The sequence below is a fragment of the Lissotriton vulgaris genome, chromosome 3_2, assembly GCF_964263255.1.
Source record: "Lissotriton vulgaris chromosome 3_2, aLisVul1.2, whole genome shotgun sequence".
NCBI classification, from domain to species: domain Eukaryota; kingdom Metazoa; phylum Chordata; class Amphibia; order Caudata; family Salamandridae; genus Lissotriton; species Lissotriton vulgaris.
In genome coordinates this window covers 190,532,014-190,546,981 of record NC_141690.1, presented here as the reverse complement: position 1 = coordinate 190,546,981, position 14,968 = coordinate 190,532,014, and the positions used below count along the sequence as shown (strand labels likewise).

General features: G+C 47.0%; 1 protein-coding gene across 1 annotated transcript in view; it reads right to left on the bottom strand.

Moving 5' to 3' along the window:
- HAUS3 (HAUS augmin like complex subunit 3) overlaps positions 1 to 14,968 on the bottom strand; it is a 117,647-nt gene that overhangs the window by 45,133 nt on the left and 57,546 nt on the right. The window contains exon 4 of the mRNA XM_086964202.1: positions 13,849 to 14,291. Coding sequence (XP_086820328.1) covers positions 13,849 to 14,291 — 443 coding nt within the window. The remainder of the gene's footprint in view (positions 1 to 13,848; positions 14,292 to 14,968) is intronic.

Genomic DNA, 14,968 nt, shown 5'->3' with positions numbered 1-14,968 from the left:
GCGGAGGGAGAGGAGACGAGATACCCACCTCAGCCAACCCTGACCCCAAGGGCCACACGGAGGTGGACCACGTGAAAACACACAACACGCCCCTGTTAGCAGAGATCCGCCTGGGATAGCTCCAAGGAACGGGCTTCGGAGCGACTGAAGACCGGGCACAGGGAAGAAAGGCACCTGGATACAACGAGGGGGGTGGTAGGGTCGCCCCACTCAGAGCCCCGAGGTGGGTGAAGAACCAGGCAAGCCAAATAGTGCCGCAAGCCACCCACCCCTGAAGAAACTGTCACGCAACCACCGAGGGTGGAGTGGCGGCGGCCTCGAGAGCGAAGGCGCCAGGACTACAGCCCTCCATAATAAACAAGCTTCAAACGCAACAGGCGGCACCTCGGTAGCGCAGTCCGCCCGGCCACGAGGATTACCATGGGGAAGAGAGATACGGTTCCTAAGACACCGAAACAGGGGCCAATGGACAATTTTGCGACATCACGGCCAGCTACGGAGCAGCGACCGGAAACACCTGGACCACTTACCGAAACAGCAATGCTGCTAGCGGCCATCCAAGCCTCCAGGATTGACATCCAGGAATCACGGGCGGCTCTGGAAGTAAAAATTGGAGAAGTAGGTACCGAGATAACGTTGCTGCGCCAGGACTTTCGAAATCTAACAGAGAGAGTGGCAGTGGCCGAAACTAGAGTCACAGATAATGAAGCATCGATCACTGCATTAAAAAAGGACATGGCAGAGCTTCAGGCCTCGCATCGCCACCTGCAATGGAAAGTGGACGATGCCGAAAATAGATCTCGACGCAATAATCTTCGATTTGTAGGTTTTAGAGAAGGACTCGAGGGAAGAGATATGGCCTCCTTCCTCCACAAGTGGCTACAGACTACCTTCCCAGCGGCACAGGTCTCAGCATGCTTCGTCATTGAAAGGGCACACAGGGCGCTCCTGGCCAAGCCACCAGAGGGGGCAAGACCGAGACCAGTCATAGCGAGATTCCTGAACTATGCTGACAGAGACCTAATACTTCGGGAAGCCAGGAAACTGGGGGAAATCCGCTTCGAAAACGCCACGATCATGATCTTCCCTGATTATAGCCAGGAAGTGTCCAAACAACGACGTTCCTTTGACTCTGTGAAGATGAAGCTACGATCCTTGAATATAGCCTACATGCTCCTGTTTCCGGCGAAACTCAAAGTAATCTATAAGGACAAAACCATTTTTTTCACATGCCCGGAGGACACCTGGCAATGGCTTGAAGAACGCCCTATCTTGAACAGCAGGGAGGCAGCCGGAAGAGAAGCCATGGACAGATCACTGAGGGAACAAATGCGCTGGGAACAGCCGAAACCACAACGTAGACGATCTGGAAAGTCAAGGAGGCGTAAGCCGGCGACGCCCTATCAGACACGGGGTACCAGCGAAAGGAGAGGGGGCAGATCGACATCCCCGAGTAATACCTCAGTGGCGGGCTCCAGGTTCAGCAGCCTGAGGAATGGCATCCGCTCTGAAGGAGATGAGGAGGACGAATCAGAGGATCATGAATCCGGAAGGGACGGAGAAGACGGTATTGGCAACTCAATCCACCCTCTAGTTACTGAAATACAGCTCCTGGAACAGGACTCGTCGGGACGGGGTCCCGCAACAGACACTCAGGACTCGCATTCATGAACACAGATCTCCGGGGGACAATGAGATAGCAGCCCGGTTGCCGGGAACACGCAAGTTGACACCCTCTCCTATGTTGTTTTCCTTGTTTGTACAGTTGTTTGGTGTGTGATGGGGAGGTTATGTGGGAGGGCGACAGGCCTTCTCCCGCGGATGGTTCGGTCCCCGGTTGGGACGCAACTGGAAGGGGAGGGAGGTGGGGAGGGGGAGGAAGGGAGGGGACGGGTTTTCTGCACATGCAAGTTGGGGGACCAGGGGAACTGGGGAGGGAGGGGGGATCCAGTTAAGAAACAGCAGCACCACGCCATGCCACACCGTAAGCCGCCCTTGCTCGGGGGACCCACTTGGAAGGAAGGAGGAACACCCAATGGCAGACGCACTAGACAACACACACACTGGTGACGCAGGAGTCACTATACTATCATGGAATGTGAACGGCCTTGGGTCAAAGATTAAACGAAGCCTGGTAAATGCCTACCTTAAAAGGCTAGCGCCGGACATAATACTACTCCAGGAAACCCACCTCAGAGGCAATCACTGTGCTTTTATAGCAAGAGGCAGACACGTAGTACTAGCACACGCAGGCTACACAACAGATTCCAGGGAGGCAGCGATCCTCGTTAACAAATCCACACCGTTCACGGCTACTCTTACATGGTTAGACCCGCAGGGGACTTATGCAGGAGTACAGGGAGTCTGGAGGAGGCGCAGGTACACAATCGTCTCAGTCTATGCCCCCCCAAAACTACAGGCACGCACCCTCAAGGCAATCACCACTATCGTTCTGGATACAGCGGACACGATTCAAACAGTGGGGGGAGACTTCAATGACGTGATGTGTGTCGCAAGGGACAAATCGGGGACGCCACCCGCAATAGGGCACGACACAGCACTAGTCCGACAGATGCAAATTCTAGGACTCACAGATGTCTGGAGATGGCTCCACCCTACACGGGAGGCCTACTCCTTCTACTCCGGGGCCCACAGGGTATTTTTCAGGCTAGATTATATATTCACGTCTCGACAGGATGTCTCTGTGAACGATTTAGCGGAATACAAAGCACGGGGAATTTCAAATCACTCCCCACTATATGCACACTTGGGACGAGGGAGGAGGGAAAGGAAAATGGAATGGCGTCTGCCAGCCTGGGAGATCCAAACACCGGAGATACTGAAGGGTATCAGGGCAGACATAAAGGTGTATATGGCTGAAAACGAGGGCACGGTCCAATCGGGGGTCACACTCTGGGAAGCAATGAAGCCGGTCCTAAGGGATCGCATACAAAGCAGGTTAGGAGAGGCCAGGAGGAAGCTTCAGGCTACGGCCTCTAGTGAGGAGCTTTCGATCATAGCCCTTGAAGCAGAATACCATCATAGAAAGGAAGAGGCTATACTTAGGAAACTGTTAGACACACAAAGACACTATAGAGAACTTGTCACTGGGGAAGCACGCACACAGGCACTGGCAACGCTACACCGATTATATGACGTAGGGGATAAATCGGGTAAACTTCTGGCGTGGCTGAGCAGGAAGGAAAGGACAGCTAGATGGGTAGATAGGATTACACTGACGGAGACTAGGTCTGCATGCACAGACGAGGCTATAGCTGAGGCCTTTGCAGCACACTATGAGGACTTTACCGAGCCAGGAATCTGGGTGGCGAGGATGAAGCACGCTATTATATGGGCGACATGGAGGTCCCGACCCTGTCACCCGAGGACGTCGCGGATCTAGATGCAGAGATGACACTAGAGGAAATAGCAGAGGCCATAGCATCCCTGAAACCGGGGAAGACGCCGGGGCCCAACGGCTTCCCGGCGGAATTCTTCAAACGGACGGCTGACCTGTTACAACGTCATGTAAAAACATTATTTGTCGAGGCATTCCAGACGGCGAGACTGCCACCCGACCTTGCCCTGGCCACAATTGTCCCAATATACAAGGAGGGCAAACCTAGGGACGTCTGTGCTTCCTACCACCCGATTTCTTTCCTCAATATGGAGACAAAGATTCTGGCCACTGTCCTTGCTAGACGCCTTCGGGGGGTAATCTCGGACCTGGTGCACGCGGACCAGTCAGGTTTTCTCCGGGACAGGGCAACTAAACTGAATCTCCGTCGCATGAATAACTGGCTGCAGGAAGTCCGAGAGAGGAGCGAGCTCCACTGGTTCCTCTGTTTGGATGCAGAAAAGGCCTTCGATGCGGTCCACTGGCCCTTCTTGATGGAGACGTTGAGGAGGTTTGGCTTTGGCCCCAAGTTTCTACAGTGGATTCAACTCTTGTACTCAGCCCCGAGGGCACGAGTGTGGGTCAATGGCAGGGTGTCGCGCGAATTCTGCAGTGGTAGGGGAACGCGCCAGGGGTGCCCACTGTCCCCCTACTCTTCACACTGACAATAGAAATGTTAGCGATTAGGATCCGACAAAATCAGGGAATTAGAGGCTTTACATGGGGGGAATCTGAGGATACCCAGGAGAAAATTTTGCTATATGCCGATGACGTCCTGTTGTTTGTTACAGACCCGGACGCCACAATCCCGGTGCTGTTCAAAGAACTGGCTGACTTCGGAGCAAGATCAGGCCATACGATTAATTGGCATAAGTCGGTTCTATATGACCCGCAAGGCTTGGAGCGAAGCGATTGCCTGCCAGAACTCCTCATTCACACCACGGAGGGCTTCCAATATTTGGGAGTGTACATAACACTAGATAGATCGCGCTCCTTTAATAATAATGTGGCCCGAATCATGGCAAGCGCAAAGGCAGAAATGGATCGGTGGAGACAGCTCCCGCTCACTTTATTGGGCCGCGCAGCGCTATATAAAATGGTTCTACTCCCGAAGTTCCTCTATGCCCTGCAAAACGAATACTATCCACTACCGGTTAAAACTTTGAATAAAATCCACGCAGACCTACGTGCATTCCTATGGCTGAGGAAACAGCCGAGAGTGGCCTTAACCACACTGCAGCGCCACCAGTACAGTGGGGGGATTTCCCTTCCCAACTTAGAAGCATACTATTGGGCGGAGCATCTCACTCCGATTAATGAATGGCTCCATGCGGCAATAGATCACCCTACATACGCACTAGAGAGGTCGAAATGGTCCACTACTAACGTGTTATATTACCTGTACGGAGGGACCAGAGGGAAGCAACTTCTGCCGGCCACAAAGATTACACTGACCGCGTGGCACAGGGCGACCAAACGCATGGGATGGGACAAGCGGCCCACCCGGCAGACGCCACTATGGCACTGTCGATGCCTGGGTGAACTCAACAAATTGAAAGGCTTCCGACGTTGGAATGACATCGGCATTTCAACAGTAGGGGACGTGATCACAAGGGGAGAGCTGAAAACATTCCACGCACTGCAGCAAGACTTTGACTTACATAACACGCAGTACTACAAATACACGCAACTGAGACATGCATGGAGGGCACAAAATATCACTCTGACAGACATCCCAGAATACGCGCCACTGGAGGGTAGGTTACTGCAGGAGCAGATAGGGGGGGGGGGGGGTATCCCTTACATATAGAACGCTGACCAACAATATGCTGGGTACCTTACAGGACTTGCGCACCAAATGGGAGGCAGACACCGGGGCCATGGAGGACCTAGACTGGGAGATGGTTCTTATGCACCCGCGCGAGGTAGCAATTAAGTCTAGGCTTCGCCTCATACAGCTGAAGGTGCTACACCGAGCCTACTTCGACAGGGTACGCCTTCTTAAAATGGGGAAGGTCACGGACACAGCTTGCCTTAGATGCCATCAGAAGGAGGGCGACTTCTATCATACACTCTGGGGCTGCAATATCATACAAGCGTACTGGGAAAAAATATTTGTGGAATTGGATGAGATACTGGACACTACTCTACCACGCGACCCTAGATTGGCTTTATTGGGTTTGACAACCAAAGTGGACCTGACCCGCCCCCTGATCATCTTTCTAGTGCTGGCTTTGGTGGTGGCAAAGAGAGACATTGCACGATACTGGGGAGCGGCCGAACCGCCCGATTTAGAGGAATGGAGGAGAGGTCTAGACTTATACATGGCGGCAGAGAGAGTGACCTATAAAGCCTGGGGCTGCCCAAAAAAGTTTAGGAGAGTGTGGGCAAAGTGGAGACAATACCACGGGCTGGAATGAAGCCACAGAGAACCTGAGTGGGGCCCTCGGAGGAACTGCCTGGCGACACAGGCCCAACGGAGGTGGCTAGGGGTGACAGTGTCATTGACTGTATTATGCAACCGAGATATGACTAGTGGGTGACAACTCATCAGGAGAGGGTGGGAAGGACCTGGGGAGGTGGGCACGGAGGTGGCTGTTTCGGGGATTGTTTTTTTTTTCAGTTCTTATGTACCTACTATGTGTTTTGCTAAAAATCTCACGCTTTTTTACTTGATTCATGTGGAATCCTGGGAATCTAAAAAAGAAAAGTTGCATAACTGACGGGCATTGGCCGAATGTTGAAGCCAGTCCGTGTGCTTACCTTATCATTTGTGATACTTTTGATGCAACAATAAAAAGTGTTTAAAAAAAAAAAAGGTTCCTATCTGTGGATTGGAGTAGGATGATCCTGTTGTTGTAGATGGTGATGGTGGCCTTGCCTGGGAAAACTTGGGATGGCGTGATAGAGAGCGTTAGACCATGAGCGGATTTTTTGGTGGTGGGGACAGTGTGAATGGAGAGGAACGCTTTCCTCCATTGTGCTCTACGTAAAGTGTAGAGGATGATGTTGGTGCTCGTGGCTCCATTGATCAGTGAGAAGTAGGTGTCCACAAATGGGGTATCAGGGTGGGCCTTCAGGAAGTTGTGTTTGAAGCGTTTGGCGTTTTTTTTTGGTGCATTCAGGTGGGTAGTTAATTTTGTATGTGTGCTTGCCCATGCGTTCCCTGGTGGCAGGGGGTGTTGGTTGGGGAGGGGGGGTGTGCGTGTGTGAGTGGGTGACGTTACAGGGCTCTAAGAATGATAGGAAAGTGAAGTGCCCATGCGTTCGATGGTAGAGGAGGTGTAGGTTGGGGAGGGGGGGTGTGCGAGGGTGAGTGGGTGACGTTACAGGGCTCTAAGAATGATAAGAAAGTGCAAAGAGAATGAGGAATTAGGGATAGCCATAGGTATGGGCAGTTTAATGAGGATGACTAGTCTAATATGGCCACCAAAGTTGAGGACTAGTCTAAGATGGCCGCCAAAATGGAATATAGGGAGACAAGAGTAGTAGTCCTTTGTCTGTTGTTGTTGGGATTTATAGGGTTAGGTTTCCCTTTCTACTCTGGGGCAGTCGAGTTAGTCCAACTTCTATGTTGCTAGATGGGGAGGAGAAGACCAGCTTCTATGTTGCTCGGTCGGGAGGAGAGAGCCGTATCTCCGTTTTGATGACCCCTGACCGCGTTGGTATGCTGCCTCATGGTCATCTGTGGGCAGTGGAGGCGATTTATTGCAGCAGTTAATGGCCCCCGCCATTTTAGACAATGGGGAGTGGAGAAGGAAAAGACCGTTATGCCCGTGAAGATAGTTTGAAAGCCTGTGCAGTTTTTAAAAAGTTCCGGCAGAGAATGAAAAGCCGGCATGGGTGATAAAATAATAATTTGCATGCCAGTACCTTAAAAACTTCAGGGCATCGTGGTTCCCAGGTTAATGTTACACGCAGTGAGCCCCAGAAAAACTCCCCGAGGCGAGCCACTGCACAGACAGGTCCGGCGATCCCCAGGGTCCTGGTCCCCAGTGCAGGCGGTCTACCAGTCAGGAGGAATCGGGAGAGCTAAGGGGACAGGCTCGCTGTGAGCCCTCGCAAGCTCCTCGAGGCGAGACTCTGCCAAGTCTGTCTGCTCCGGCGCCCCCCCGGTCCAGACTCCCAGTGCCGGCGGGAAGCCAGTCAGTAGTCGGGAGAGCCAAGGGGCAGGGATAGTTGAGAGCCCCAGAAAGCTCCTCGAGGCGAGACCCTGCACTGCACTCACCGGCACTACCAGTCCGCTCCGTGCAGCGAGACACTGCCAAGTCTGTCTCGTGGCTCCTATTCTGCTCCGTGCGGTGAGACACCGTCTGTCCCCGTGCTCCACCTCGGCTCCGTGAGGCGGGGCGCTGCCCAGTGTGTCCCAGTGCCTCAGTCACTCCACTAGGGCATCGCCGCAGCAGGCGAGGGCGCCTCAAGGTGCATGAACCCCAGAAAGCAACTTCGATCCTCAGCATTCAGTACCAGCAACGACCCGCAGCAACCCGCCGAGGGCGGGGGGGTCCGTCCAGCAATGACCCAGACATTAATCCTGATCTCGATCCCAGTGCCAGCGGTGTCCCGCAGTAACCAGGCAAGGGGGTCCGTCCCGCACTAACCCGCAGCAGCTAGTCGAGGGGGGGAGGTGGGGGGACTCCAGGCGATGCGCGACCCTCCCGGGCGTCTGTGCGACCCTCAGCAGGCTCCGGCAGGCTCCGTCCATCCGTCTCGGTCACCGCCTGAGTCCAGAGCCAGAGCCAGCCCGGTGGAGATGGGGGTGATCGCAGGACCCAGCACGCCCTGTATGTCCCGGTGCTCCAGCCGCTCCGCCCGGGCACCATCCAATGCAGATGGGGGTGCCTAAAGTCTTGGACCAACAGTGTCCCGCAGCAGCCCGGTGGAGGTGGGGGGGGACACCAGGCGAAGGCGTCCCAGACGTGTGCGCGATCCTCAGCAGTCTCCGGCGGGCTCCTACCATCCGTCCCGGTCTCCACCAGCGAGATAAAAGACGCCTCTGAAGTATTTACTTTTGCCTTTATGGAGTCGTTATTTGCAGCTAGATAATAAAGAGACTGAACTGGTGAGGTCGATTTTTGGCGATTGATGTGTGGACCCTTCGACAGAGTAGACACAGTGACTTGATAAAGCCAGTCACCTAGATAGGGATAAACGAATGTTCAAAGTTTCCCGAAACATGGACAGTCACTGCCATGCACTTTGAAAAAGTTCTGGAAGATGATTTGAGGCCAAAAGGAAGTACTTTGTACTGGAAATGGTAGTCTCATTATACAAATATTAAGATATAGAGGTATACCGAACAGAGACGGTGCCCTTGATGGATGTGAGAATACATTTAAATGTATTGCAAGAATTCAAAAATCTCTCCGTATCCATTTTTAAGAGAGGGCTCCATGCTAGTGTAAATGTTAACTAGAACCTGCTTCACATCCAGTTATGCCAATTTACATACGGGCTGGTGGGAGGAGCAAGTGATCAGGATGCAGTATGCCACAGAGTGGGTGGAGAACATGGTCCTTTGTACAAGTTTTATCGACAATCTATTTATTCTTTGGAATGAAACCCCTGAATCTGCGGAGGCATTTGTACAAAAACTGAATTTAAATCTGAATTTTAGCTCCAATATTAGTACCACAGAGAAATACATTCTTGGTTTGGTTGCGTTTGTAAAAATCAATAAAATACACACAAACACACGAAGCCAACCGCAGAAAAATGCATTCTGCACTCAAAAGGTTTCAATCTGAGTAAATTAAAACAAAGCATTCCATACGCTGAATATCTTCGAATGAAGAGGAATTGCAGTGAATAAACTATATAGAGGGAGGCACAGATAGACCTTCAGAACAGATCTGCTGAAAGAGGGTATAGTACTCTGGTATTAAGTCAAGCAAAAAGTAAAGCAAAGAGGGTGTCAAGGGAATCTGCACAAAATGGAGCAAGAAAAAATATATAATAATCAGGTGACAAAAATGATCTAAGGATGATCACAGGGTACCACACATCACCAGAAATTGAGAGATATTCTAACTAGGCATTGGAACCTTATTAAGAGTGATCCTATGATTGGCCATGTGGTTCCCAAAAAGGCTCCTTCGTGTTCAGACGTGGAAAGTCTTTGCGCCAGAAATTGGTAATCAATAGTCCAGACACAACAATCTGACACCTGGCTCCGAGGTAATGCCGGGTTCCAAAAATGTCATCATGTAAACATGGCCTGAATATAAAAGTAAACAGTGAAATTGATCAGGGTGCACACCTTTTTCAATTTTCTCAAACTAATCCAAACCTTTATGCGAAAATGCGTGCAGCATTGGTAAAGTGCCCTGCCCTGGTGGCACTTATAGTGACAATGTCAAAGGGTGAGGCGAGTTTACGCCCCAAACCAATTGCACAGCTATCGATGCCATTTTGGCCAATTCATTCCATTATTCATCCATCAGTTCATCCATATTATCAAATTAATCAAAAGTTTCACTTATGTTTTCTCCTATATATGTACAACGCTCTACATGCGGGTTTCATTCAGCTTTTTTCCAGGTTTCTCATGTCAAAACTGTGCCATTCCAGGCCTCTTGTTAAAACACGAAAGATGCCAAGGTACGTTTCCAAGCAGTGTTTATTGATAGCCCAATGCATTTCGGGCAGAATACGCCCTTCGTCATGGGACACTGTAAGGTAACAATGAAACTATTACTATGGTACATAACAGTGTTATAATTTCATTCAAAAAGTACACTAATACATTAAAAACAATAATACATTACAAAACCTATACATGTCAAATTCATTTTCTGTATTGTACCTTAAAGAATATATCAACAACGACCCAAGTCTATCAGTGGAACCTGAGATCGGCCGGAGCAATGCTGTTTAAACTCCCTCGCATTCGCAAGGCCAGGATGGGAAGCCGTTCCTTTAGGTTTTTGGCAAGTAAACACTGGAACGAACTGCCCATAGATCTTCGTATGGAGCCCTCAGAAACAAGATTCCGTTCAAAACTTAAAACCCATCTTTTCCCTGTCAACTACAACTAGTGTTTCTAGCTTAATTTTCCCCCTCCCTCCGGTCTTCTGCCTTCTAGGGTCTTACAGCAATTTATAGCGCGGGTACACACTGTTTTAGCGTAACCAGGCGCTCTAGAAATGGCTATATTATTATTACACTGTTGCCTCTACATGTATAAACGCTATGCTTGCTGCAGAACAGATTCCATGTATATTACTTAATTTAACTCCTCGTGTTTTTCCCTTCCTATTGCTGTTGCTAGAAACCAAGTAGATTGCCCAACTGTTTCTATTTACCCACAATAAACCCTCCTTATTCCTTCACATCCCTCCGCACTTCAGTCTCTGTGACCTTCTATCGATGTTACCCCTCTTAACCTCCTCTCTCCTTACATTATCCCAAAGCTTTTTGTGGACCTCCGGTTATTTTATACAATGTGCATCTCACCCTTTCCCTCGAATACCGTTCTCCACTGGCTCCATCTATATAACCCCGCTAAAATACCCTCAATTATATGCTCCACTTCCAGCAGATTTAGATTGGAATACCAATCAGAGTGCAGTAGGTCACCTGAGTATGATTTAAATGCGGAAAGAAAAAAAGCGGTTAGATTCTGCTGGTGTAACGGGAGAACGCAGCAAGTTTACCACGTCTGTAGTAGGTATGGCAGTTAGCAATAGATTCCAGCAGGGTTGGGTCACCAAATGGAGCATGTAATTGAGGGTATTGTAGCGGGGTTATTTAGATGGAGACAGTGGAGAACGGTATTCGAGGGAAAAGGCGAGATGCACATTGTATAAAATAACCGGAGGCCCACAAAAAGCTTTGGGATAATGTAAGGAGAGAGGAGGCAAAGAGGGGTAACATCGATAGGTCACGGAGACTGAAATGCGGAGGGATGTGAAGGAATAAGGAGGGTTTATTGTGCTATATCGAAACAGTTGGGCAATCTACTTGGTTTCTAGCAACAGCAATAGGATGGGAAAAACACGAGGAGTTAAATTAAGTAATATACATGGAATCTGTTCTGCAGCAAGCATAGCGTTTTTACATGTAGAGGCAACAGTGTAACACTGATAGACTTGGGTCGTTGTTGATATATTCTTTAAGGTACAATACAGAAAATGAATTTGATATGTATAGGTTTTGTAATGTATTATTGTTTTAAATGTATTAGTGTACTTTTTGAATGAAATTATAACACTCAGTTATGTACCATAGTAATAGTTTCATTGTTACCTTACAGTGTACCCTGACGAAGGGCGTATTCCGCCCGAAATGCATTGGGTTATCAATAAACACTGCTTGGAAACGAACCTTGGCATCTTTCGTGTTTTAATAAGAGGCCTGGAATGGCACAGTTTTGACATGAGAAACCTGGAAAAAAGCTGACTGAATATAAAAGTCCCATCACCATTATTGAAAACTCTGCTCAAGAACCCCAACCCATTTAATTGCAGGAGTGATCATGTAGTCTACATATTACAGTGCCCCTGCCCTAAGATGTATGGAGGGAGCACCATACATATGGTGCATGTGAGGATTCAGCAGCATTTGAAAGGGGTAAAAGATGAAGACAGAGGTTATCCACTTGCTCCACATTTGCATGAATCCCACAGTGAAAGATGTAGTGAATTACTGTATTTCCTAAAGGTAAGAGGAGAGATAAAAGAGAAGATTGAGGCAGTTGGAGTCCAAATATATCGTCATCCTTAATACAAAGATTCCAAACTGATTGAATTTGGATAAAGATTTATACGTTCATCTATGAATTTAACATTTAAGACTGTGATCAATCTTCCCTGTTCTGTAGAAGATCAGCTTTAGATGGATGAATCTACTAGTACAATTTAGTTTCAGACACAGTATGCCCTGGTTTTGCAATTTATGGTTAGAGTGAGTGTTTATGTGCTATACTGTGATTATGTGTACATTTCGTTCGGCTTATTTAATGACATTTGATAGATATAGGAGTGTTTATTAACCGATTAGAAAATTGGTATTATGTATTTATAACAACAGTAATAGAAGAGGTAGAGTCATGGTGGAAATTTGCCCAAGAAATGTATTCCCCTTGAGGTGAGCTACGTTAGAAGAGGGCAGGGAAGTGCAATTCAAAATCCCACTGGGGGAGGACTTGCCCCAACTTAACTCTTTTAATGAATGCATCCCACTTGGGACGTAGAAAGATTGTGGTCCTTGTACTGACTTGGACTTCGTTTTTATTACTGATAGACTGTTAAGATTCATTTAAACTAATGCTGATCTATTCCATCATATTTTAAAAGAGGTTAACTTTTTATGTAATTAATCTCTAGTTCGCATTTATGCACCTTTGTATAATGAAGGATCTAATTTTGCACTTTCATAGTTCTTGCACTTTGAAGTGATAAGAGGATTACATTTATTAGAAAGAAAAGAAAGAAATAATAAAATAAGAGGCTAGAAAAATAACATTTCACTAGGCAGGCACGGAAAAATATTTTAACAGAAAAATATTCAACCGTGTGTTTACTATGTCTATGCATCACTTTATGCACAGCGTGGTTACGTGTATATAAGGGTGTAAAAATTGTGTCCATATTGTGTGAGCAAGGCAGTGGAGACTGCCAAAACGCGTAACGCCAGAGATCTGAATAAATAAAAATGATTAATAAGACTCAAGCGGTGTCAGTACTTGTTTTTATAGAAGCAGGAGGTGGAAGGGATGTAGCGCCAATTTATGCCAGACTCAGCTGAACCGACACACCCTCGCCTTGGTGCAACGCAGATCCCAGCAGTTATGGGAAATTGAGGAAGTATATCTATATCTCTTGCCTCATGTGAAGTCGAAGGGAATTGCGGCTGCTCTCGTAAACACTATAGGATACAGCTATATATGTGTGAAGGACATTTATAAGAACGTTACTCCGCTCCCAGAGCCTTTTCGGAGTTTTTTTAATGATATTTTAGTCTTTATTCAAATATAAATGAAAGTAAGTGAGCAACAGTCTTTATAGGCTGCAAAATATTTTTAACAAATGAGGTCCTAGTCTTCACCTTTCTGAAGTAAGGCAAAGACCTACACTTAAGAAGATGTGTTTTAAAGAAGATGTATTTTAAAGAAGTGCTCCGGGATCCCTGCACATGGGCGAGACTATTCAGTGCTTATTATCAATGAAAATCCCAAGAGAGAGACTAATATTTCATAGCCATTAAAACAACTAAGACAAAGCAATAAATAAACCAAATATATTATTTTAAGTCAATGGACCTTGGAGTACAACTTTTTTTTTCTTAAATATGATGCAAATTGGTTACTAAATGGAAGTGTGAGAGATAAAAAGAAAAGCGATTGAAACTAAGCACGAGTTTAAAACGTGTCAGAAGTACAAAGCTGTGCTTGATAATGATAATATTCAACATGGGGTGAGGGTTCAATGTCCATCCAAAGCAATACATACCCAGTAGAAGTGCCATCTTTGGAGTCAATGGAGTGTTTAGCTTTCGAAAACCGAGAGATGGTTGGGTCTTTCAGCATTTCCAGACTTTGATACAATGACTTGCTGCATTGCTTCAAATTTTCAAGGACTGTCTCCAGTTGGCGGTGAATATCCCTGTGTTTTCGCAACTCAATTTCATAAGCTAGATGAAGCAGCTCGAAAGAGGATTTTTGCTTCATCAACTGGCTGCACACCAAATCTTGCCTAGATGTATAATAATCTTGCCGTGCAATCTGAAGATCAAAATCCCCTTTTACAATTGGCATATTTAAGAGCTGTGCATTTTCTTTAACCAAATCAGGAAGAGTTTCAATTTGTATGCGTTTCACTTGATTTCTCAGTTGCAGGAGTTCATTTTCCAAGCTAGCATTTCTAGCCTCAATGATTTCTTCTTTTTCATTTGTCTGTAGTAAGAAACGTAGTGTCAATATGTTTTACCTGAGAGCAGTTCTAAATAGAACAACCAAAACAGGTGAAGCCCCTAGGATTTAACAAAATGGTAAAGATTGGGCACAATATACCTCAGCTAAAGTGACACTATTTTGAATCAACATGGCATATCAGAACTATCACAATTCATATCATAATGCTTAAATATCTGCCATTAAAACTTCTCTGGATAATGTTTAATAACATTGTGATGATATTGGATAAGGTGTTTTGGCTGATATAAAAGCTAACCTATCGTACATTTCATTACTGTACTGGATTTCTTTGCATGCTGCACATCTTTATAAAGTAACACATCATTTAACCCTTCAACTTGAAGAATCATGAGGAATCCAAGAACAAATTAATATTATGAAGGGTGTTTTTCCAAATTAGACTTCACATTCTGCTATAGTAATAAAAATTAAAACCTTGTCATTGGTCAGCATTTACAAAAGGGGAGAGGCTAAACATAGTACATTGTAGTAAGTGTGTGGTAGAAGCAAAATGAGATGGCTTAGAATAAACATTTTATAACTGCACAGTGAGGGTGAGGATAGGTTTAAACTTACTAAATAGCAATTTTGAATGTAAACTACTTAGCATTTTACTGACTAGACTTTTAAAACAGTTATATAATGCTGCAGAAACT